Genomic DNA, 25,226 nt, shown 5'->3' on the forward strand with positions numbered 1-25,226 from the left:
GGTTCCCACGTGCATTCGTCCAACCCATGATGCTGCCAGAGCACCTTTACAAAAGGGATCGTCCTACTGCGTAACACTTTTTCCTGGCGTTCCACAATCGCTATCGGTTTTTCATCTGTAGTTAAGTCGGGTTGTACCTCGATTGCCTCATAACGAATCATGTGCGAGGGGTCTGGTACATACTTCCTCAACATAGAGACATGGAACACATCGTGAATCTGTGAAAACTGAGGAGAAAGTGCTATACGGTATGCAGTTTCTCCGACCCGACCAAGAACTTCGAAAGGTCCCACGTATCGGGGACTCAACTTTCCTTTCTTACCAAACCGAAAAACACTTTTCGTAGGTGAAATCCGAACAAAAACGTGGTCGCCAACCTCAAAATTGAGCTCGCGACGCCGTCGATCGGCGTAGCTCTTTTGCCTACTCTGAGCCGCGACCAACTTTTGCTGTATTAAGCGCACCTGATCCGTATAATGCTGAATGATTTCGGGAGACTCCCCCGCTCTAATCCCAACTTCACCCCAACACACTGGAGACCTACATGGTCGACCATACAAAGCTTCATACGGCGCCATCCCAATACTAGCATGGTAGCTATTGTTGTATGAAAACTCCGCAAGTTTTACGTGCTTATCCCAATCTCCTGCCCAGTCCAGGGCACACGCTCTCAACATATCCTCGAGAGTTTGGATTGTACGTTCTGATTGCCCGTCCGTCTGTGGATGGAAAGCTGTACTGAACTTCAAAGTAGTACCAAGAGCCTTTTGCAGTTGTCGCCAAAATCGAGATGTAAACCTTGGGTCTCGATCTGACACTATAGAACGAGGCACACCATGGAGCCTAACAATCTCCTCTACGTAGAGATCGGCCAAGTTCTCTAAACTTTGGCTGATCCTTATCGGAAGAAAATGCGCACTCTTAGTCAAACGATCCACAATTACCCAAATGGCATCATGCTGACGTCGAGTCTTAGGAAATCCTATGATAAAGTCCATTGAAATATCATCCCACTTCCATTCTGGAATTTCTAGTGGCTGCAGAAGTCCACCAGGTCTTTGGTGCTCGATCTTTACCTGTTGACACGTGAGGCATCGAGACACAAATTCCGCTACATCCCCCTTCATTCCATTCCACCAGTACGTCCTCTGAAGATCCTTGAACATCTTGGTGGAGCCAGGGTGAACAGAGAACCTAGACCTATGAGCTTCACTTAATAACTCTTCTCGCAAAGCCTTCGGGACCCACCATCTATCCCCAAACATGATGACTCCATCCTCTGTTCTGCGAAATTGTGCTTCTGGTTTCTTAGCACTCTCACATAATTTCTCAAAATCTGGATCGTCCGACTGAAGTTCTTCGATCCGTCCCAATATTTCTGGTCGTACCCGCATCCCTGAACAAAGGATGCGTCCAGAGTTATCCACAAAAGGTTGCCATCTGACAAACTCCTCGACCATATCCCAACTACGTTCTAACAAGATTGCCGCTGTGACTGATCCCTTTCTGCTGAGCGCGTCCGCCACCACATTCGCTTTACCCGGATGGTAAGCGATGGAAAAGTCATAATCCTTCAAGAACTCCAACCACCTCCGCTGCCTCAAATTCAAATCCCTTTGAGTGAAAATATATTTGAGGCTCTTGTGATCGGACATAACCTCAAACTGTTCCCCATAGAGGTAGTGGCGCCAAATTTTCAACGCGAAGACCACTGTCGCCAACTCCAAGTCATGCGTGGGATAATTCTTCTCATGCACCTTCAGCTGTCGGGAAGCATATGCTATAACCCTTCCGTGCTGCATAAGAACACACCCTAACCCAGTCCCTGACGCATCGCTGTATACCACCAAACCACCTGTACCGGAAGGCAATGACAGAACTGGGGCCGTGGTCAACCGTTTCTTTAATTCCCGAAAACTATCTTCGCATCGAGGGGACCATTCAAACTTTACCCCTTTCTGCAACAACCTAGTCATTGGTGCTGCAATACGAGAAAAGTCTTGGATAAATCGACGGTAATACCCCGCCAGTCCCAAGAAACTTCTTATATCAGTCACAGTCTTTGGTTGTTCCCAAGACAACACAGCTTCTACCTTGGCTGGATCAACCTCAACACCCTTTTCTGATATTACGTGACCGAGAAACATCACTCTATCGATCCAAAACTCGCACTTTGAGAATTTAGCGTACAACTTATGTTCCCTCAGCGTCTGCAGTACAATACGCAGATGCTCCCTATGATCATCCACTCTTTCCGAGTAGATTAAGATGTCGTCAATAAACACAATGACAAAAGAATCCAGCCATAATCTGAAAACACGATTCATTAGATCCATAAACGCCGCAGGAGCATTAGTGAGTCCAAACGACATCACCAAAAACTCATAATGCCCATATCTGGACCGAAAAGCTGTTTTTGGAATGTCCTCAGTCTTAATCCTCAGTTGATGATATCCCGACCGCAGGTCAATTTTTGAGAATACTTTTGCCTTTCTCAATTGATCAAACAAATCGTCAATTCTCGGCAGGGGATACTTATTCTTTATGGTCACTTGATTTAACATGCGGTAGTCAATACAAAGCCGCATAGAACCATCCTTCTTCTTAACAAAAAGGACCGGTGCTCCCCAAGGAGACACACTTGGTCTAATGAATACCTTGTCCAGGAGCTCCTGCAATTGTTTCTTTAATTCTCCCAATTCCGCGGGTGCCATACGATACGGGGCGCGAGAGACTGGTGTCGTACCAGGCACTAGCTCAATTGAGAACTCGACTTCCCGCTGCGGGGGAAGCCCCGGTAAGTCCTCAGGAAAAACGTCCGAAAACTCGCAGACAACATCTAGTTGATCTAAAGGTATCGCCTGATTATCTTGAGCGGATACACTAGCCAAGAACACCATGCAACCTTGCTTGTAATACTTGGATACCTTCAAGGCGGAGACAACCTTTACTCCACTGGTCGGTCTCTGCGGAAAGAAACACAACATAGACAATTCGGGGCGCTCCAAGATCACTTTCTTGCCCCGACACTGGAGAGTCGCGTTATGTTTTGATAACCAATCCATACCCAAGATAACGTCATAAAAGGTCATATCCAAAATAACCAAATCAGCGGACAATTCATGGTCCTCGATCACAACGCATATCGCGGGAAAATACTTCCCGCAGGAAGAAGACACACCCATTGGTGACATCACATCCAAAACTTTTTCGAGGCTAGAAGGAATTAAATTGAGTGTTTTTGCAAATGCAGAAGAAATAAAACTGTGGGTTGCACCCGAATCAAACATCACACGTGCTATATAATCAGCAACTAGGAATATACCTTCGATCAGGTCAGGCTGATCGTCCTGAGGGGCTGCTGTAGCAGCGTAGACTCGCCCATTGGTTCTTCGTGGACCTTGTTGTTGTGGCTGTTGGGGCCTCTGTTGCGGTTGGCCTGCGGATGCTGGCTTGTTTGGGCAGAAGGGAGCGATGTGCCCCGGTTGCTGGCACTGAAAACAAACCCCTTTGAACAATGGACAGAAGCCTGGTTGATGGCTCTTGCCGCACTTACGACACATGGGCGAGGCCCTCCCCTGCTGCCTCTGGTGCTGGGGTCTTCCCTGTTGTCCCCCACCATGGGTCCGTTGTTTCTTGCCACCATGCACTTTACCCCCGGTTGGTGGGTTCTTCCTTGGTCCACCAGAAGAACCATCCCCGTTGCCGCCTCCTTTCTTAAACGTAGCTCGAGACTTCTCCCAATCTTTGGTTAGGACAGTGGCTGACTCGATAGCATCGGCCAACGTAGGAGGCCGGCTAGTCAGAACACGAGTCCTCAACCCATCTTTCAGTCCGTGCACATATTTGGCCGCTCTTGCCTTCTCGCTCTTAAAGAGGTTCGGACAATACTTCTCGAGATTCCGGAACCGGGTAGTGTACTCCACCAGACTCATGGTTCCCTGAGTCAGATCAAGGAACTCTCTTTGCATCTGTTCCTCAGCATAAGGAGGAAAGTATGCATCCAAAAACTCATCCCTAAACAATCCCCAGGGAATCTCGTCCTGGCCGGCGAACTTTACCCTTCGTAGGGTATCCCACCATTTCTTGGCATCTCCCTGCAGACGGTACGTGCCAAATGGAGTCTTTCTGTCCTCGGGAACAGGTAGGACGTCGAACGCTCGTTCCATTTCTTCGACCCAGCTCTCGGCGGCTTCTGGGTCCGACTTTCCTGAAAAAGTTGGCGGGTCTAACTTCAGGAACCTTTCGAACGAGACACCACCCACATGTGTACCAATGTCGATCGGATGGTCACGCGCCGCCGCCTGAGCCGCCTGTGCTGCCTGAGCAGCCTGCGCCGCCTGCATGGCCTGTGCAGCCTGCAAAGCCTGAGCAGTCTGATTTGCCTGAGCCGTCATAGTCTCGGTTAGGGTGTGAATGACTTCCATCATAAAATCTCTCTGCTCCTGCCAGTTTGCGGGAGCAGCAGTAGATGACGAAGCACCCCTGCGGGTATAATGTGACATCTACAATACCCACATTAATAACATGATTAACCTCATAGTGGTCCTACCCTCTCGGGTTTAATCACGAACAAGAACGTTCGTAAAAACATATTAAACTTTTAATTCCATACTAATCAAACACATCAAACTTATGAATGCAATAAATCATGTATAATTCATATAATTTTAAATAACAACATTAAATAACTTTACCAGTGAGGATGACTGCTCTGGAGGACGGGTCACAACCAGTGGATATTCCGGGCAGGACTTTCTTACAAAAATAAAGATCTTTTACTACTTAGAGATGATAAAAGTTTCAGTCCTTTATGATGGCTCTGATACCAAACCTGTAACGACCCCAACTTCTTCCCTTGCAAAAATGCAAGAAACCCTCTTTTTTGTTTTTTTTTTTTTATAGAAACTTTCCCAAGGATCTGGGGTCCTCACAGTTCCACTTTCCATTGGGTATTCCATCATCACAAAGCACTGACAATCATCATCAATGAGTAGCAACACCAACCTATTATTTATGAACCGAAGTAAATTGTTGTTACCATTCTTCATACAATCAAAGAGTTCAGGAATTGAAAAGAATTATGGAGCCAAAAACACAAACATAAAATCCCTATGCCACTGCCGAACTATCCACTCCAAATTGTGAACCTCGTCCATCCATAGTGAACAGCTCATCTCTCACTGCCCTCCATTTCCTGTAAAACCAACGAAGTAGAAGGGTCAGAACAAAATTCTGAGCACTACTAATTCAAGGAAATTAGGTGAGACAAAGATCATGAGTGCGATTTCATATGTGAGTTTGAGTGAGTGCCGATACCACCAACATGCAACATCCAATCATGCATAAGTGTAATAGATTTTTCATACTCACGGCTAAAGGACAGTAAGTCAGTAATACATAGCAAAAATAAAACATTTCAACATGCTTTTAAGAAATGAATTGCATACATTTACCATATCATGAATTAGAGATCATTTCAATCGATGCATGACTTAGTGCAAAGAAGAAAATGCATAGCTTCCTCATTATCTTATATTTAAGTTTGAGTTTTCTTTCCATATGCATAACCTTATTTAATGCATACAACTTTAGGTTTCTCCTTTTTAAATTTCCATCGCCCGCGGATACACCAAACGGGTAAAAACCCCGAGGTCAAGTAGGTTCCCAGGGTAGATTCACACACAATTTGGTATTTTATTACTGGGTCCCAACCTAGCCCTCGACCGAGTCACCCTCGGAACATTAGACCTCCCCATCTAATGTCGGGGACACAAGAGACACCCCACGCCCACAAGTGCCACTTCCTTTGGTACCAACAAATTCACAGCTGTGACCATCACCACCACTCCCGGGTAAAGTGGCGGGTTCTCCCTAAAACCGTGGTCAGGAGAAAGAACCTCCATATCGGGTTCTGGGGACCAAAAATTCACGCACACGGAGTTTTTTTTTATATCCTCACAGTCTCCCCAGGACTGGAAACTCTAAGATCTCCATTCTCCAGATGGAAGACCTCAGATCAAAAGTTACACTGTTCTTTATTATATTTTTATTTAATTCAGTTCTAAATTCTGCAACACCCTATGCAAAAGTGAAGTGTAAAACTCGCATACGCCTCTGCGAGAGATCATATGGGACTTCCGCCCACGAATACCATGTGAACAGTGTAGTGGTATGCCACCATCTTACGTTGTGTAGATGATGCAGCCAATGTGGAAACAAAACCAACTTTCTTAATAAAGTGCACAAATTACCACACCATATGCATGTACTATCCATGTACAAGTGTCTCTATGTCACCCCCTACCTCTTATGCATTCATCCATCGTTCATAAATTCATGACAACAATCTATGCATGATATCACATTTTAAAACCCACATTGATCCATATATGCACATAAGGCTTTAAACAATACATACTTCCATGTAATCATGCCACATATTTCAACAAGCATTCATGATTAAGACAACCAGCAGTATACTAACCAAACTCCCATTTAAATATCATAAAATGGAATACTATCATTCATCCATCCATCAGGATGATGTAAAAATCCCAGCACCTACTAGAAGAAATAGTTAGGCTTGCCACGACTGCTGGCTATACTAGCTAGATGAGAGCATCCAGCGCATCCCCTGCTAATATTACTGCATACACACAACAAAAACAGAGAAGAACACAACATGCCAGTCCCCTACGGCTGGTGGTCTTTATACAAAGAAATCACTCTTAGCAGCCGACCATGGAGAGACAGTAATGGCATAAAGATACTAATATTGGCAGCCATCGGTACCCATTGAAGGTATCCAACGAGGTAGGCTGCTGTCATGCCTGTTACATCACCTGTGCAACCCTTGTACCCCATCTTTTCTATTATATGATAACAGATTTGACACAGCAACCAAAATTTTCCATTTCTCCCTCAATTTTCAAGAGTACAAAGGTGTAAATTCAGACGTAGCAAAATCCTCATGCATGCAGCAATAACATATTTTACTTCACCGAGTTAATGGTAAGAATCATGGTCTAAACACACCCTCAATTTCATCTAATGTTTCAGCTTCTAACTTATCATTTCCATGTTGTATTCAAAGCAAATATTTTCAAAATATCAAAGAAAATAACAGGTTATGTATAGCATGATCTACTACACAGTTGAGCACACGAGATATAGCAAAAACCCCTAGCTTAACTCACTCACACACCCCCAGCCTGTGTTCATCGATTTCCAGGTTACAAAATCCCCCAAATCCGGGGTATTCCAAGCAAAACTTGGCTGCCGTATCCGGCTGTCTTTGCCCCCCCCGCATCATTTCCCAACCCAGATCGTTACCCCTAAACCCCTCGCATGGAAGATTTGAAACCCCAATCTTACCGATTTGGGTTTTAGGTTTAGGGCTAAGGTAAACCCCCAAACCCTACCCTCAAACCCTCATACAAGATCGAACCCACGTTCGATCTCTCACCCATTTCCGAGGATAGCCGTACCTGATTACGGTGATTTCCGGCGGCTGGTGGCTTCCGGCGTGAAGAGGTGCAGGCCGATCGTGTTTCCCCCCCCTTACTGCCGTGAAGGGCTCCTTCCTTCACTGCGTGCGCACCGGTCGGGAGAGGGAGGGAGGTCGAGTGGGGGAAACAAAATCCTAGATGTGGGGGTTTCCCCTCCTTTTTAACGCCGAGCTCCTCCCCCTTCCCTCCTCCTTCCGGGAAAAGAGGGGTTGGTTACGTTCGGCGTAACCTCCCCCTTTCTCCCTTCTCGCCTTTTTGAAACTGCAAGAATCGTGCTTGAGGCACGATTCTTGATTTTTATTTAAAAATGCTCGCACTCGGGTCCGGGTCCAAACCCTGCGACCCGCAACACCCGATCCAACATGAGCATGGATCCGGGTCTCTCAGGGCTAATGGATCCTCAGTGGATCCTTGCGGGTCCAACTGTGGATCCGACCTTAATGCCTGAGTATTTTCCTAATTAAATTCATTATAGAAATCCGAATTTAACACCCATTTATCGATTCCTTTATGGGTCCGGATATCGGGTCCTATACCCAAATCGACTAAATATACCCTAATTCTTTCGGATATTACAGTTGGACTACAGTCCAACAGCTATTTGCACAGTCAAGTTCCAACAGGAACTTGACTGGATCAAATATCTAGTTTCTATTGAACTAGATGCTAAAAAAGAAAATAAAGAAAAATAGAAAAAGAAAATAATAAAAGAAAATATAATAATATTAAATAATATATATATTACAGTTTACATTTTAACATGTGACATAGGTTAGGAGCATTCAGTTGTCTCTTTTGCCTTTTCTTTTTTCTCTTTTTCCATATAGGATATTGGACAAATCAATACTGAGCACTGATGGTGATTTCTAATTTTGGCAGTGAAAATACAGTTCCACTCCAATTATATTATCTATTGCCTGATGTTGGAAATAATAACCCTTTGTTTTCATGAAATGTTTCAAAACTTTGCTATTTTTTCTTTCTTCACAGATTGTCTTCAGGGAGGATTTTGGAACTGAAGGACGTGGTGGATATTTTGATCAATATGGGTATGTATTGTCTTTTTCTTATCCACATACATGTGGCATTCATGCATGGTTATGCTTTAAGACACTGTAATAAATGCCATCGACTAAATTGTCACAAAGTTGGTTGGGGTTAAACAGTGTGATTGTCATGGTTCATTTGCCACCGACTGTTCTTAAGACTGAGTAAACTGGGGAATCAAGATGGTTTTCTTTTTCCTTTTCTCTTTTCCCAACTTATACAGTGTTATAGTGTGACAATTGAAACCATAAGTTTGTCCTACAACTTAAAAAGCTACTGCAATAATGTAATTGTGTTTAAAATCTTGTTGAGCACTAAGTGTACAATCATTATTGAATCCTGCGGTAACAACTTGATTTAATGACATTTGTGTATACACGCCAAACTGTGATCACCTCTCTTTACTCTTTGTGGAAGAGTAATTGTGATTTGCTTATACTACTAGGTTGTGTGTTTATTCATTTATAACTTATAGTGTTTCTAATTTCAATGGTTGCTGGTCGCCTGTTTTCATTGCATAAATTTGTAGCAGTTGACTTTTGCATGTTACATTAGTTATAAGAGGTGACACCTTCAAATGGTAACTTCTTCCATCGTGTGATTCTTTTGCAGAATTATCCGCGACATCATTCAAAATCATTTGCTGCAGGTATGAACTTCTTGCTTGATTTATGCAATGATACATACAAAAAATTATTAATCACCAACCCAAAAATTATTGGAAGCTTATAAGAATATTTGGGAAGGTAATTTTACTAATTAATCACACAATTATAATATGGTTGTTCTCATACTTGTTATGCTTGAAATTTCTGATAGGGTAGGGCAGAATGAGTTCAGATGTAAAACTTAGTGCTTCTTCTGTGAGAAGCATTTAGTTGTGATACATAAGCACAAAACTTAATACACCCATTGTGAGAAGAATTTTAAAAAATGGCTTGCATGTGATTGTTAGACCAAAGGTATCCCAATACTCTTGGTTCTTGACAGTAAAAAAAGTAAAAAGATGGATATAATTCTTGTTAAGCAATGGAAGAAGATTCTGGAATAATGGTGATTCTATTGAGAAATCTGAAAGAATTTATATCAATGAATGTAACTCAATGTTAAATACAAATAGTATTGCAAGTTTTTTTAGAAAGATCAAAGAATGTGAAAAGTTAAATGAAAACTTATACTACATGTAAGTTATGACAAAAGAGATGAAGTAACCTCGACAAGACTGACTGTGGATTATTGGCTACAGAAGCCCAAACAATGAGCGTACACAATTTTCATATTTTGAATGACTGATAAATGGGTATATTTTTTCAGTAATTAATAAACAGACATATAACATATAAAACATGATGGGAACAAATATCTAAAACATAAAGAATCATATGGAATGGATCATGTCTTAGTTATTGAGATATAGGTTGAGAACTTGAGATACAGAAGCATTTGTTGAAGTAACAGTTTAGAAATATCTAACAAGCAAGCTCTTCCATGATCAAATCTAAGTCCAAGTGTTAGTATTTCTGCACCTCAAAGCAGCATAGTTAGTCATCTGATTGGTAGTTTCACAAAACTAATGAGAAAAATGACATGAATTTGCATTATACCTGTTAAACATTGTAAACTCTTGCTTCTGTTAAATGATAAGGTCTTAAACCCACATCTGGTTTGAGGCTTCTTGATTTTTCTTTTGAGATAGAGGAAACAATTAGTGTAATGTATTTACAATATGAATTTAAACCTGTGACTTTGGTCAAGTTTCCTACTTTGTTTCTATATGTGCTTAAATTCCAATGCATGTTATGACTTGAATTGAACGTTTATTTCAAGTTTTCAACATTTTTTATTTCATCGTTTTCCTCGTACTTTTTCATCATTATTTTCTTTGGTGGTCATAGAATGTCTTGTATTTACTTGTCTAATCCTCAGATTTATTAGAAAAATCAAAGTTGATTAGTATTAATAGCTGTTGTTCTCTCAGGTTTTTTGTTTAGTTGCAATGGAGAAGCCAGTATCTCTTAAACCTGAGCATATTCGAGATGAGAAAGTGAAGGTTTGTAATTTTCTCCAATTATTATCAATAAATGAATATGGTTATTATGACCCTTTCTAACTAATTACTTTTCTTTCCTCTGCCAAGGGGTCAATCAATAGTTGGCCTAGGTTCACTTAATGTATTTCAGCAAGTATGTTATAAGCATGTCCTGATTCATGGTCTGATGTAATCCAGGTTCTTCGTTCAGTCTTGCCCATAGAGGATGAAGATGTTGTTCTTGGACAGTATGAAGGTTACAAAGATGATCCAACAGTTCCTAAGAATTCTAATACGCCAACTTTTGCAACTGTGATTTTCCGAATTCACAATGAAAGATGGGAAGGTGCGTAATTGTGATAAAAAAAAAATCTGTGATATCTGATAAGTACTATGTGCCTTCATAGCATAGCTTGGGTAGAATCTTTCAGGCTTATCTTCACAAGGGGAAAAATAGAATTCGAATAACATGGAACAAAAGACCCTTTGAGGTTAATGCACGTTAACTGCAAAAAAGCAAAAAAAAAAATCTAACCTTAGCAATGCACATGTAAACAATTTCACACTTCTCATTAGAACAGATTATAATCACTCAATCAAACAGTTCTAGAGGAGATATTAAATTACAATTAATAAAATGATATTCTTCATTAAAATTAGTTTCCTGCTTGAAAACTTTGATAGCCTCTCTTTCTCGAGCTTCTTTGACATCTTTGTATACCCTTGTGAAGAAAAAGTATGACAATTTGGTTTGAAGTTCTAGGCAAAATAATGTTAAAAAAAATAAAAGAAATTGAGAGAAAGGAAAATCTTGCACGTATAGATGTGTATGAAATTTCCATACCAAGGGAGATCATGTTACCTCACCTGCCATTATGAACTGCAAGTTCCTTTTCAAAATCATGTTTTGGGTACTATTGCTATAGTAATTGCAGTAATTCTTCCTTTTCAATATATCTGTACAATTTCATATAATACCTTGCCTATTTCATATTCTGATTCTTATTATAACCATTTTTTTAAGATTTTAAAAGCATAAATTATGACACTTTCAAGGCCTCACAAATTCTTTGCTCAATATCTGATCAAAACGTCACCAGAATTTTGAATCATGCTTATCTAATTTGAATATATGAATAACATGAATTTGCTAATCAACAACTAATAAAAGGCCCCTTTTTGTAGATTTAGAAAAAACAAATAAATAGTTGCAGTGCTAATGACAGGACCTTACTAAAACCAATTTCAATATGTATTTTTCTTTAATTGTAGATTAAAAAATCCCAAATACTTAATTCACCATGTAACACACATCTGATTACTTGCACAAAGTCAAGCAAGATCTGTCACGAAATAACATGGAACCCAAGACAGTCCAAATCGTAATCCAAATGCCAATTGAAATGTATTTGAATATTCACAATATACAAACTTGATACAAGTTGTATGAATAAATGATTTCATTCCTCATGAATACTAAAATACATAAAAGAAATAAATACATAAGGACCTAACTACAATACACTAGAAACACACAAAAAACTAAAAGCTACCCATCACTCTCTCAACCCTCACTGACTCACACCCACTACAATATATAGAAGGAAGAATGGAAAGAAGAGAGAGAAAAAGGGAGGAGCCCTTCTAGCCTCCAACGGCTAGCCTTAGTCAACCTAATTTGACTAAGATACCATATATATATGCATACTATATACAATATATGAATATATATTATATGTATTAATATATATATATATATATAATACATATATATGTATATATATATATACATAGAAAAGTACATCCATCTTAACACCCTCTCTCAAACTTACGTGATTCACTGCATGTTTGCAATTACAAAAAGAAGAAACCCATTAGATAAAATGTCTTCATTAACTTCATCAAGTTCTTTTGTTTGGTGCTTCTTTAAAGGGTGCCTTGATCATCAATCATATGCTCCATTGTACAAGGATCTTTAGGATCTTCGATATCATTAATTCTTGAGAACATGTAAATAGAGCTAACAAAATATCCCAACTATATACATATATATCATAAGAAGATTTCAAAAGATAACTATATTAGTTATATATTATGGAGAGTGGATGGCCAAGCACACCAAAAAATATAATTTATAGAAAATAGTTAATAAGACAATTTAACATTTTTTCAAAAATTATTCAAGGTAGAAAAAAATTATCAATTTTTCAAAACCCAATAGTCATCGAGAGTATCACTTCAATAGATAATTTTAAGAAATCATAGTTCTTAATTCATAAGAGAGCATAATTGCATATATAAAGGGAAAGAAATGCATGCACAAAATATCTCAAAGCTAAGTTTATAAATCATTAATTACTTTAAACATTCATAAAAATATGCATTATTCAGAATCAATACTCACTTATATTTATCATAAAAAAACATATTAATGCATAAAAGGCATTAAATATGGATTTTTCAAACAACATCAATAAGTAACTCACAAAGGAGTTTAACTCATAAAATTCCACAAAGGAGAGTAAATTTCTCTTAGATAGATTTTCTTTTAATAAAAAAACATTTTTACTCAACGAAAGATATAATGATTCAAATCATTCAATAAAGATCACGACAAGATAAGTATGACAAACATGAATTAATTAACTATTTCATTTTTAGGCGCAATGTTAACCATACAACTGATGTATGTATGAATGAGTCATGAAAGATATGAGCGGAAGATAAATACAAGCCAACTAACGACTTGCAACAAATAAAATAAATGATTTTATTGATAATACGCTTAGCTAGAAGCATTAATTATGCAAAAACACGCAAGACAACCAATATGGAAAAATATCTTTAATCATGCAATTAAAGCATATTTGGATAATCACAAGTAATCATGTAAAGATGCAAAAAGTCTTTAATCACAAACCAAAAATCCACTAACTAGAGTGGATAATCACAAAAGTGTTCTCTAAGGAACACACTCACAAATCCCACGGAGGAGACACTCACAAGAATAAACATAATATAAAAAATATACATTTTATTACATAAATCAAGTGTGCAAAATCATGAAAGTATTTCAATAATCATTTCCCATACAAGGACAAATGAGTAGTAAAAATTTAGAAATTTTATAGACAAATTTAAAAATCCCACATAACACAATGAATTATATTTGCAAATCTCAACAATAGTTTGACCACCACAAGCAATCACCCCACTAGACCTCCAATATACCCCCCTCAAAACTAACTCTCGAAAAATACAATTTTTTTTTAAACATTGCGAGAAACATCCCAGGGATCCGGGCACATTACATATTTAATATACACAACCCCAACAAGCATTCAAATATAGAATAAAAATTTAATCCATGAATTGACTTAATCAAATAGTCTCAATGAAGGTTCACATAGTTTCTAAAACAAAAACATAATATCTCTTATACGTCAAAACCCGGGCCACAAGATCGTAACCCTTGTGTCCTTCAACCAGCTGGTGTAACGCTCCAAAATTTCGACTTGTGATTTCGAAAACCTTATCGAAAAGCCTTTCAAAGATTTAAAGTTTAATATTTAAAAACAACAGCGGAAGACATTTAGAAAGGAACACAAGTCAACAATCCTGGGTACGTTAGCTGAAAAACCATCATTCACATGTACAACATCTTAAAGGAATTTAAGAAATAAGACAATCGATTAAAATCTGCAGTTTATTACAAAATGAGCATTTTATTCCAAAGTTCAATAAATCTAAGAAAAACTCCAAAAAGTCCCAGAGCTAAGCCGTCAGCAGAAAGAAGATGAATCTTGATCCATGTTGCACCACGCCATCGGCCGCCAGTGAAGTCCTACTCCTCACCTGCCCATGAAATGGGTCAGTTTCATAACAAACCAGTAGGTGCACGAACAAATAAGTATAATGAAAATAAAACAGGACATTCATGAGATAAGCAGTTATGATATTTAAGCAATTAAAGCAGTTGTAGTCTATTCTAACAAATGTAATAAGTGCAAAGAGTGGTTAGTTGAAGCAGTGTAAGTCTCAGTCATCTACATTTATTCATAAAATTATTATTTAAGTTCTGATATTAACTGGCTTGTGGGTACGCACAGACGCGAAACGTAGAAACAACCGAGACGGATCCGGGAGTTTATTATGTCAGGTGTTTTCATTAACCCGGATGGCTGACTGAGTCCGCTCCTAAGGGGACGGTCAGTGACCAAGAGAGTAAATCCCCAAAGGCATTTGTGGCCCATGGATGCATCCAACTTCTGCAGAAGTGCCTGGGAGTTACCACCTAGGATAATTTATGGTAATCCCAATTCCCCTAACTCCGATGACTGGGGAAAACCGAGTCTTTTGCTCGTGGGGTGGTTGTTAACAACCTGTCCATCGGAGTCTTTGTACCATCCATCCTCTCCCTTGATGAACCGTGAAGATCGGATGGGTACGACGGGGGTTTCTTAACAGCCGCCCCATCCTACATGCTCTGGTCTATTAGACCCACTCGAGCATCTTGCCTGTGAAGGCGAATGGTCACCTTTTTATGTGATCTCAGCCTTTTGCTAATTGCACTAATCGAGGTTGCCACAACCTCATCATCCCACCATCGTAACCCACATGGGACGTACTTGTCCAAAAGTACGATCGTACCTTCCCAGAGGTACAACTACGATGAGAGGGCATCATAATGGTTTATGATTCTTTTGGTTCATATGTAACATGAATTGCTCTCTGAGCAGAGGGGCCTGGGGAGGCCGGTATCATCTCATGGATATCAATAAGGAATTTCTTAATCACTTTGAGGTACTGAATGACCTCCCGTACTATTGTATCATACTTTTCTTCAGGTCTAATTACCAAAGTAAATTTGTGGGTTTTCGATAGATAGCCTATCACGAGGTTTTATAAATGTCTGTATTATGCTTGGCATGCTCGAATACTAAGAATCAAGAAGTCACCTCCAAGATTCATCAGGCAATAATCAATAAGGCATTTATAGTAACTTATAACAGTGAGCCAGGCGAACATACAGGAATACGGTCTTTCTAGCAATGAGTCTACTCGTAGAGCTTCAACAATAAGTATGAAATTACAGATGCAGAAACACAACACAGGCAATCACCAGTTAGGAAATTCTACGATTGAGAATGCATGCCAAATAAACTATTCTATCACAAAATCCTTATAATTTTATTTCATTCTTACAAACCCATCGTGCGACTTTCCCCTACCTCGGGATGTCGTGCAGCTGCGTGCGTCTACGCGTGTAGATGATACGAGGCTCGGGCCGCGGAGCCAGAGCGGGGGGTCCGATGCGAGGTCTGCAACAGTGCTACTCTAATTATTATGCGGAGAAGTAGAAAAACAAGCCTGCCTATAGGAGAAAAAGAGAGGCAGCAGGGGTGTGCCCCTGCTGGCCGAAAACCGAAAAACGACAAGGGGCAGGCCGTTGCCTCCAGACAGCAACGGGGCGACAGGGGATGAGCCCCTGTCGAAAACTACTGAGGCGGCATGGGGTCAGCCCCTGCCAACGCAAAGAAGCGGCAGGGGCTGAGCCCCTGCCGGCAAAATAAATGTGGCAGGGGCTGAGCCCTTGCCAGAAACAATCAAGTGGCAGGGACTGAGCCCCTGCCAGCAACAGCCGAGTGGCAGGGGCTGATCCCCTGCCTGCGAAAGTGGCAGGGGCTGAGCCCCTGCCAGAACCGATTAGGTGGCAGGGGCTGGGCCCCTGCCTGCGAAAATGAAGGTGGCAGGGGCTGAGCCCCTGCCAGAACCGATTAGGTGGCAGGGGCTGAGCCCCTGCCAGAACCGATTAGGTGGCAGGGGCTAGGCCCCTGCCTGCGTAAATGAAGGTGGCAGGGGCTCAACCCAACCGATTAGGTGGCAGGGGCTGGGCCCCTGCCTGCGAAAATGAAGGTGGCAGGGGCTGAGCCCCTGCCAGAAACGTCAAGTGGCAGGGGCTGAGCCCCTGCCAGAAACGTCAAGTGGCAGGGGCTGAGCCCCTGCCGGAAACATCGAATCGGCAGGGGCTGAGCCCCTACCGACAGACACGAGACGGCAGGGGCTGAGCCCCTGCCGATGGCGGTGAGGTGGCAGGGCCTCGGCCCCTGCCCGGAAGAGTCGACGAATGGCTGGGGCTGGGCCCCTGCCAGACCGAGTCAACGAATGGCAGGGGCTGGCCCCCTGCCAGACCGAGTCATGGCGACCCCCAAAACGATGACGGCAACAGGTGCCGCAGGGGTGACTGGACCCCTGCTGGCCCTTCGACATCCCCGGTAGAAAAGGGAAAAAAGAAAAAATGGCGACTGGGCTCGAGGGCTCCCTGTCGACCCTCCGAAAGGTACAGGGGACGCGGGAGGGCGCGACAGGGGCCGTGCGCCGCCTGTCGGCCTCCCGGCGAGGAGACAGAGGGGGGGGGGGGGAGGAGAGAAGAGGGAGGAGAAGAGAACGGCGTACCTGGAAGTGGTGGCCGGCGTCGGCGGCGCGCGCAGTAGGGAGGAGACCGGCGCGGAGGGGGGAGCGGGGGCTGCGAGAGGGAGGCGTGACTCCCCTCGCCCTCCAACCTCCCTCAAAAAGGCACAGGTGCAATCGAAAGGGGAAACCCCTGGTGGGTTTCCCAAACTTGCCCGCACACGAAGGGGAAAGAAAGGGGGGGGGGTTGCGGCGCCCGAATGCTCGGGTTTTTCTTTTGAAAACCCTAAAATAAAAAGGGGGCCCGGGTCGGGTCCGGACCCGACCCGGCCCGGGTCCAAACAGATTTTTTTTTTTTTTTAAATGGGGTTTTACATCCTACCCCTCTTAAAAGAATTTCGTCCGCGAAATATTTATTACCTTGAAGAATCAAAATACAGGTCAGTATATTTTTCCCTAATATCGTTCTCAGGTTCCCAAGTACATTCGTCAATCCCATGATGTTGTCACCGAACCTTTACAAAGGAAATGGTCTTTGATCTAAGCACTTGGTCACGACGGTCGATGATCTCCACTGGTCTTTCTTTGAATGTCAAGTCCCCTCTAATGTCCACATCATCATAATGAATGATATGCGATGGATCGTGAACATACTTCCTCAACATGGATACGTGAAAAACATTATGGATCTGAGCATACTGCGGAGGTAATGCCACGCGGTAAGCTGCTTCTCCAATCCGCTCCAGGATTTCGAACGGTCCGACGTATCTAGGACTCAGCTTTCCCTTCTTCCCGAACCGAAATACGCTCTTCGTCGGAGATACTTTAACAAAAACCATCTCACCAATATCGAAGGTAAGCTCTCGTTGGCGTCTATCTGCATAGCTCTTCTGCCGACTCTGAGCGGTACGGAGTCGTTCCCGAATCATCTGCACTTGTTGAGTATAGTGTTGCAAAACTATAGGTGCCTCCAAACTTCGTTCGCCAACCTCGTCCCAGTAAACAGGTGATCGACATGGCCTCCCATATAAAGCTTCATATGGGGCCATCCCGATGCTCGCATGATAGCTGTTGTTATACGCGAACTCCGCCAAACTGATGTGGGAATCCCACTCTCCCTTCCAGTCCATCATACAGGCTCGAAGCATGTCTTCTAAGGTCTGAATCGTACGTTCCGACTGCCCGTCGGTCTGAGGATGAAACGCAGTGCTGAACTTCAACTTGGTGCCCAACGCCAACTGAAGTTGTCCCCAAAACCTTGAAGTGAATCTAGGATCACGATCGGAGATAATCGAGACTGGAACACCGTGCAATCTCACAATCTCTCTAACATAGAGATCAGCGAGACTATCTAACGATTGGTTGAGACGGATAGGTAGGAAGTGAGCCGACTTGGTGAGTCTATCGACGATCACCCAAATCGCGTCATGCTTCCTCCGCGTCCTCGGAAGACCGACTATAAAGTCCATGGTAACATCTTCCCACTTCCAAAGAGGGATTTCTATCTGCTGCATGACCCCACCGGGTCTCTGGTGCTCGATCTTGATTTGCTGACACGTTAAACACTTCGAGACATATTCAGCCACGTCTCGCTTCATACCGTTCCACCAATAACTGCGTTGTAGGTCCTTGAACATCTTCGTGCTACCCGGGTGAATTGTGTACCTAGACTTGTGGGCTTCTGCAAGAATTTCATCTCGAAGAACCGGGTCATCAGGAACCCAAAGGCGCTCCCTCAACCATATACTTCCATCCTCCTTCAGACGAAAAGGGGTATCTACCAGTATCGCCTGAGCCTTCAACTTCTCGTAGCGTGCATCAGTCTTCTGCCCATTGACGATTCTCGCTAGTAGCTCAGGTTGAGCAACAAGGTGGGATAAACCGATTGAACCTTGAGTGATTGCGAAAGGTTCCCAAGAGGCTAGGTCTTCGACCAACCTCCACCCAGCAAATAAAGCATTAATCGAAACTTCTGGTGCTTTGCGGCTGAGGGCGTCCGCCACTACGTTCGCCTTTCCTGGGTGGTAGGAGAGGGTGAAGTCGTAATCCTTGAGGAATTCAAGCCAACGCCGTTGTCTCATGTTCAATTCCTTCTGCGAAAATAGGTACTTAAGACTCTTATGATCGGTGAATGCTTCAAACTGCTCCCCATACAAGTAATGTCTCCATATCTTCAGTGCGAACACCACTGCCGCTAACTCTAAATCGTGAGTTGGGTAGTTCTTCTCGTGAATTTTAAGTTGTCGAGAAGCGTAAGCGATCACCTTCCCATTCTGCATCAGCACGGCCCCTAGGCCTGACCCAGAGGCATCAGTATAAATCACGAACCCGCCCTTACCAGAAGGTAAGGTCAAAATAGGAGCACTGGTAAGTCGCTCCTTCAACAACTGAAAACTCGCCTCGCACTTCTCGTCCCATAAGAATTTAGTCTCTTTCTTCAGCAACTTCGTCAAGGGTAACACAATTTTAGAAAAATCCTGAATGAATCTTCTGTAGTAACCCGCTAGTCCAAGGAAACTTCTGATATCACGCGCGTTCTTTGGTTGCTGCCAACCAAGTACAGCCTCCACCTTTGCAGGGTCCACGGACACTCCTTCTTTAGAAATAACGTGTCCCAAAAACATGACTTCCTCGAGCCAGAATTCACATTTAGAGAACTTGGCATACAAACGTTCCTTTCGCAAGGTCTCCAACACAACTGTTAGGTGTTCTCGATGTTTCTCTCTACTTTCTGAGTACACCAAGATGTCGTCGATGAACACGATCACGAAGGTGTCCAAAAATGGCTTGAACACCCTATTCATCAAGTCCATGAAAGCTGCGGGGGCATTGGTTAGTCCGAACGGCATGACTGTGAACTCGTAATGTCCGTATCTCGTCCGAAAGGCCGTCTTAGGAATATCCTCATTCCTAATTCTGAGCTGATGGTATCCGGACCTAAGATCGATTTTCGAGAAAACCTTGGCCTTCTGCAACTGATCGAACAAGTCTTCGATACGCGGCAATGGGTACTTGTTTTTTATTGTGGCCTGGTTGAGCATTCGATAGTCGATGCACAACCGCAAAGTCCCGTCCTTCTTCTTCACGAAGAGCACAGGAGCTCCCCAAGGAGAAACGCTGGGGCGAATGAATCCCTGATCCAACAACTCCTGCAACTGCTTCTTCAGCTCCTCAAGCTCAGCTGGCGCCATTCTGTAGGGTGCTTTGGAGATTGGTGTCGTACCTGGTAGCAATTCAATATTGAATTCTACCTCACGAGACGGGGGAAGTCCCGACAGCTCTTTAGGGAAAACGTCGGGGTAATCGCGAACAACATCCAGCTCACCGATGGGAATAGGCATTGGATCTGACTGGATAACACTAACCAGAAAGGCAGTGCATCCCTTCCGCAAGAAGTTCTGTGCCTTAAGTGCCGAGATCATCCGGCTTGCTCGAACAGGTCTGGGGATTCTGAATTCTACTCTCGAAGAGCCTGGAGGTGATAAAACGATCTTGCCATCACGGCAAAAGATCTTGGCATGATACTTGTGCAACCAATCCATGCCTAGGATGACGTCAAATTCAGTCATCTCCAGCAAGATAGCACAAGCAGGCAAGTGCCGCTCTGCCACCACTACATCCAATTCAGGTATGTAAGTGGTGCAAACCGTGTTCTTCCCAACGGGGTTATACACGTCTAATGCATTATTAAGCGTTTTTACCGTTATATGCAATTGTTTTACGAATTTTTCTGACACAAACGAGTGTGTAGCACCACAATCAAAGAGTGCAAAAGCTGCTTGATTGGCAACAAGAATGGTACCTTGATCGAGATCCCCTTTGGTCAATTGATCGACCGTGGCTGCATAAACTCGACCCGGCTCTCTGCCACTGCTTGGTTGTGCTCGCTGTTGCTGCTGATGAGGTGGTCGAGGAGGCTGAGATACGTTGCCGGTTCGCTTGAGGTCATCTGCTGCTTTCTTCCGGCAGTTGCGTATGAAATGGCCCATCTTGCCACAGTACAGGCATCCGCTGGTGTCCCGCGGACAAGATTGTCCCACATGAGGCCTCTTGCACCTGGGGCAGTTATCACCAGACGGCTGCCTGGACGGTGGAGGGCCCTGTTGTCGCTGGCGTTTTGCTGGAGGAAACTGTTTCTTCCCTGCTTCAGTCTTCACTGGAAAAGGTGGTCGTTGCCCTGGGCCGTCGGAAAATGTCTTCTTCTGCTCACCACCTGACGCGGTTGACTTCTTGGCTTGCACACTTTTTGAACGCTCCCAATCCTCGTTCAGTAGGGTGGCTGCTGCTACTGCCGCAGAAAAAGTCGCGGGCATGCTGGTGAGAACCCTATGCCTGAGTCCTTCCTTCAGTCCGCGAATAAACTTCCCGGCCCGCTCATGATCATCCTCGAATAGGTGAGGACAATAGCGCTCCAACCGTTGAAATTTGGCGATATATTCGTTCAAACTTGAGCTTCCTTGGCACAACTCCAGAAATTCCACCTTCTTCTTTTCCCTCGCATGAGGAGGGAAATAGTTTCCGAGAAAAACTCTTCGGAAGGCCTCCCACGGAATCACCTCAGCACCCGGAAACTGCACCTCCCGCGTAGTGTCCCACCATTCGCGAGCGTCGTCCTTCAAACGAAAGGACCCGAACATTGTCTTCTTATCATCAGGAACAGACAACACTTGGAACACCCGTTCCACCTCTTTAACCCAACTCTCCGCCAAGTCAGGATCAACCTTGCCAGAGAAAGTAGGAGGGTCCAGCTTCAGAAATTTTTCATAGGTAGCGGTTGTTGCATTCTCAACAAGGGAACCTGGATCCTGATGGGGGCGACCCTGGTTACGAATCGCCTCAGCTAAGGAGTTGAGGGTATCCATCATGAATCCCCTCTGTTCACGCAACTCATCGGCCATGCTGTGGCTTGAGTTTCCCGCCATCCTTAAAAAGCAACCAAGATTAAAGTCAAAAAATACTGAAGACGTACAAGTAGGCATAAGTATAGAAGCAAAGGCAAAAACATAAATCTTTATTACGAAAGTCAAATATTTAGAATCCAGCTGTGCTGGTACATGAGCAAAAGTTCTATTCTATAATTATAAATGAGTTCACAGACTCCAACAAAACTGGGTAAGTGCTACCTCCCCTTAGGGACGACTAGAATACTTCCTAAGATATTCCCTTCTATTGCCCGTGCGCCTGAATCTGCGCTTAGGGGTGAAGGGAAGTGGCTCATCGTAGGAGGGCTCCTGCCCGTAAAGGGGCGTCGCCGGAGTATATTCCGGTGAGCAAGGCTATAATCTGAAGAATCCGTCGCAGGTGTGTATGTGGGTGATACACTGCCAACTGGGTCTGCTGGAGGGGGCGGTTGCTCGCCTGCAGTTGAAAATGCGATCTTGCCGTCATGCTCAGCCTTGTGGAGGCAAGCATCCATGGTGTGGCCTGTTTCTCCGCAGAAACCACACTCCTCTGCTAACTCAGGGGGAACAAAATCTCCCGATGACTCCTGTGGTGTCTGATGGTGCACCCGAATGCGTGAAGGCGCGAAACCACCTTCTCGAGCATGCACCTCAGCCCACGCTGCTGCCAAGGGTATCTGGTAGGCGATCGGTAGTGCGAAGCCTTGCTCATCCGTAAAAATGGGTAGAGGAGGGCGGTTAGCCAAGTAACCAGCCCCGAACATCTCACGTCCGCCCCTCTCCCTTACGGAACGGCCACGTACACTACGCGTGCTCCTACCGCGACTACCATTAGAACCAGTAACCGGATCCATATATCCAACGGTACTACGAATAACACAAGAATATAATTTAGTCTAAACATGCTATAAAATATCAAAGACTTACTTACAGCGCGATGGGATGCTCAATAGTCAAGATTCACTTCTTTCTGATCTGGCTCTGATACCAAGTTGTAACGCCCCAAAATTTCGACTTGTGATTTCGAAAAGCCTTTCAAAGATTTAAAGTTTAATATTTAAAAACAACAGCGGAAGACATTTAGAAAGGAACACAAGTCAACAATCCTGGGTACGTTAGCTGAAAAACCATCATTCACATGTACAACATCTTAAAGGAATTTAAGAAATAAGACAATCGATTAAAATCTGCAGTTTATTACAAAATGAGCATTTTATTCCAAAGTTCAATAAATCTAAGAAAAACTCTAAAAAGTCCCAGAGCTAAGCCGTTAGCAGAAAGAAGATGAATCTTGATCCATGTTGCACCACGCCATCGGCCGCCAGTGAAGTCCTACTCCTCACCTGCCCATGAAATGGGTCAGTTTCATAACAAACCAGTAGGTGCACGAACAGATAAGTATAATAAAAATAAAACAGGACATTCATGAGATAAGCAGTTATGATATTTAAGCAATTAAAGCAGTTGTAGTCTATTCTAACAAATGTAATAAGTGCAAAGAGTGGTTAGTTGAAGCAGTGTAAGTCTCAGTCATCTACATTTATTCATAAAATTATTATTTAAGTTCTGATATTAACTGGCTTGTGGGTACGCACAGACGCGAAACGTAGAAACAGCCGAGACCGATCCGGGAGTTTATTATGTCAGGTGTTTTCATTAACCCGAATGGCTGACTGAGTCCGCTCCTAAGGGGACGGTCAGTGACCAAGAGAGTAAATCTCCAAAGGCATTCGTGGCCCATGGATGCATCCAACTTCTGCAGAAGTGCCTGGGAGTTACCACCTAGGATAATTTATGGTAATCCCAATTCCCCTAACTCCGATGACTGGGGAAAACCGAGTCTTTTGCTCGTGGGTGGTTGTTAACAACCTATCCATCGGAGTCTTTGTACCATCCATCCTCTCCCTTGATGAACCGTGAAGATCGGATGGGTACGACGGGGGTTTCTTAACCGCCGCCCCATCCTACATGCTCTGGTCTATTAGACCCACTCGAGCATCTTGCCTGTGAAGGCGAATGGTCACCTTTTTATGTGATCTCAGCCTTTTGCTAATTGCACTAATCGAGGTTGCCACAACCTCATCATCCCACCATCGTAACCCACATGGGACGTACTTGTCCAAAAGTACGATCGTACCTTCCCAGAGGTACAACTACGATGAGAGGGCATCATAATGGTTTATGATTCTTTTGGTTCATATGTAACATGAATTGCTCTCTGAGCAGAGGGGCCTGGGGAGGCCGGTATCATCTCATGGATATCAATAAGGAATTTCTTAATCACTTTGAGGTACTGAATGACCTCCCGTACTATTGTATCATACTTTTCTTCAGGTCTAATTACCAAAGTAAATTTGTGGGTTTTCGATAGATAGCCTATCACGAGGTTTTATAAATGTCTGTATTATGCTTGGCATGCTCGAATACTAAGAATCAAGAAGTCACCTCCAAGATTCATCAGGCAATAATCAATAAGGCATTTATAGTAACTTATAACAGTGAGCCAGGCGAACATACAGGAATACGGTCTTTCTAGCAATGAGTCTACTCGTAGAGCTTCAACAATAAGTATGAAATTACAGATGCAGAAACACAACACAGGCAATCACCAGTTAGGAAATTCTACGATTCAGAATGCATGCCAAATAAACTATTCTATCACAAAATCCTTATAATTTTATTTCATTCTTACAAACCCATCGTGCGACTTTCCCCTACCTCGGGATGTCGTGCAGCTGCGTGCGTCTACGCGTGTAGATGATACGAGGCTCGGGCCGCGGAGCCAGAGCGGGGGGTCCGATGCGAGGTCTGCAACAGTGCTACTCTAATTATTATGCGGAGAAGTAGAAAAACAAGCCTGCCTATAGGAGAAAAAGAGAGGCAGCAGGGGTGTGCCCCTGCTGGCCGAAAACCGAAAAACGACAAGGGGCGGGCCGTTGCCTGCAGACAGCAACGGGGCGACAGGGGATGAGCCCCTGTCGAAAACTACTGAGGCGGCAAGGGGTCAGCCCCTGCCAACGCAAAGAAGCGGCAGGGGCTGAGCCCCTGCCGGCAAAATAAATGTGGCAGGGGCTGAGCCCCTGCCAGAAACAATCAAGTGGCAGGGACTGAGCCCCTGCCAGCAACAGCCGAGTGGCAGGGGCTGAGCCCCTGCCTGCGAAAGTGAAAGCCGCAGGGGCTGAGCCCCTGCCAGAACCGATTAGGTGGCAGGGGCTGGGCCCCTGCCTGCGTAAATGAAGGTGGCAGGGGCTGAGCCCCTGCCAGAAACGTCAAGTGGCAGGGGCTGAGCCCCTGCCTGCGAAAATGAAGGTGGCAGGGGCTGAGCCC

General features: G+C 43.6%; 1 protein-coding gene across 3 annotated transcripts in view; it reads left to right on the forward strand.

The window, feature by feature from the left end:
* The window catches only part of LOC149840851 (glucose-6-phosphate 1-dehydrogenase, cytoplasmic isoform-like), an 87,873-nt gene that overhangs the window by 28,404 nt on the left and 34,243 nt on the right, over window positions 1-25,226 (forward strand). For all 3 annotated transcript variants that reach the window (XM_090003383.1, XM_090003385.1, XM_090003384.1), the window contains exons 8-11: window positions 8,502-8,560; window positions 9,171-9,207; window positions 10,537-10,608; window positions 10,786-10,933. In XM_090003383.1, the coding sequence (XP_089859509.1) occupies window positions 8,502-8,560; window positions 9,171-9,207; window positions 10,537-10,608; window positions 10,786-10,933 (316 nt within the window). The remainder of the gene's footprint in view (window positions 1-8,501; window positions 8,561-9,170; window positions 9,208-10,536; window positions 10,609-10,785; window positions 10,934-25,226) is intronic.

Source organism: Nuphar pumila, chromosome 4 (genome assembly GCF_984573655.1).
Source record: "Nuphar pumila chromosome 4, dmNupPumi1.hap1.1, whole genome shotgun sequence".
Taxonomy (NCBI): Eukaryota; Viridiplantae; Streptophyta; class Magnoliopsida; order Nymphaeales; family Nymphaeaceae; genus Nuphar; species Nuphar pumila.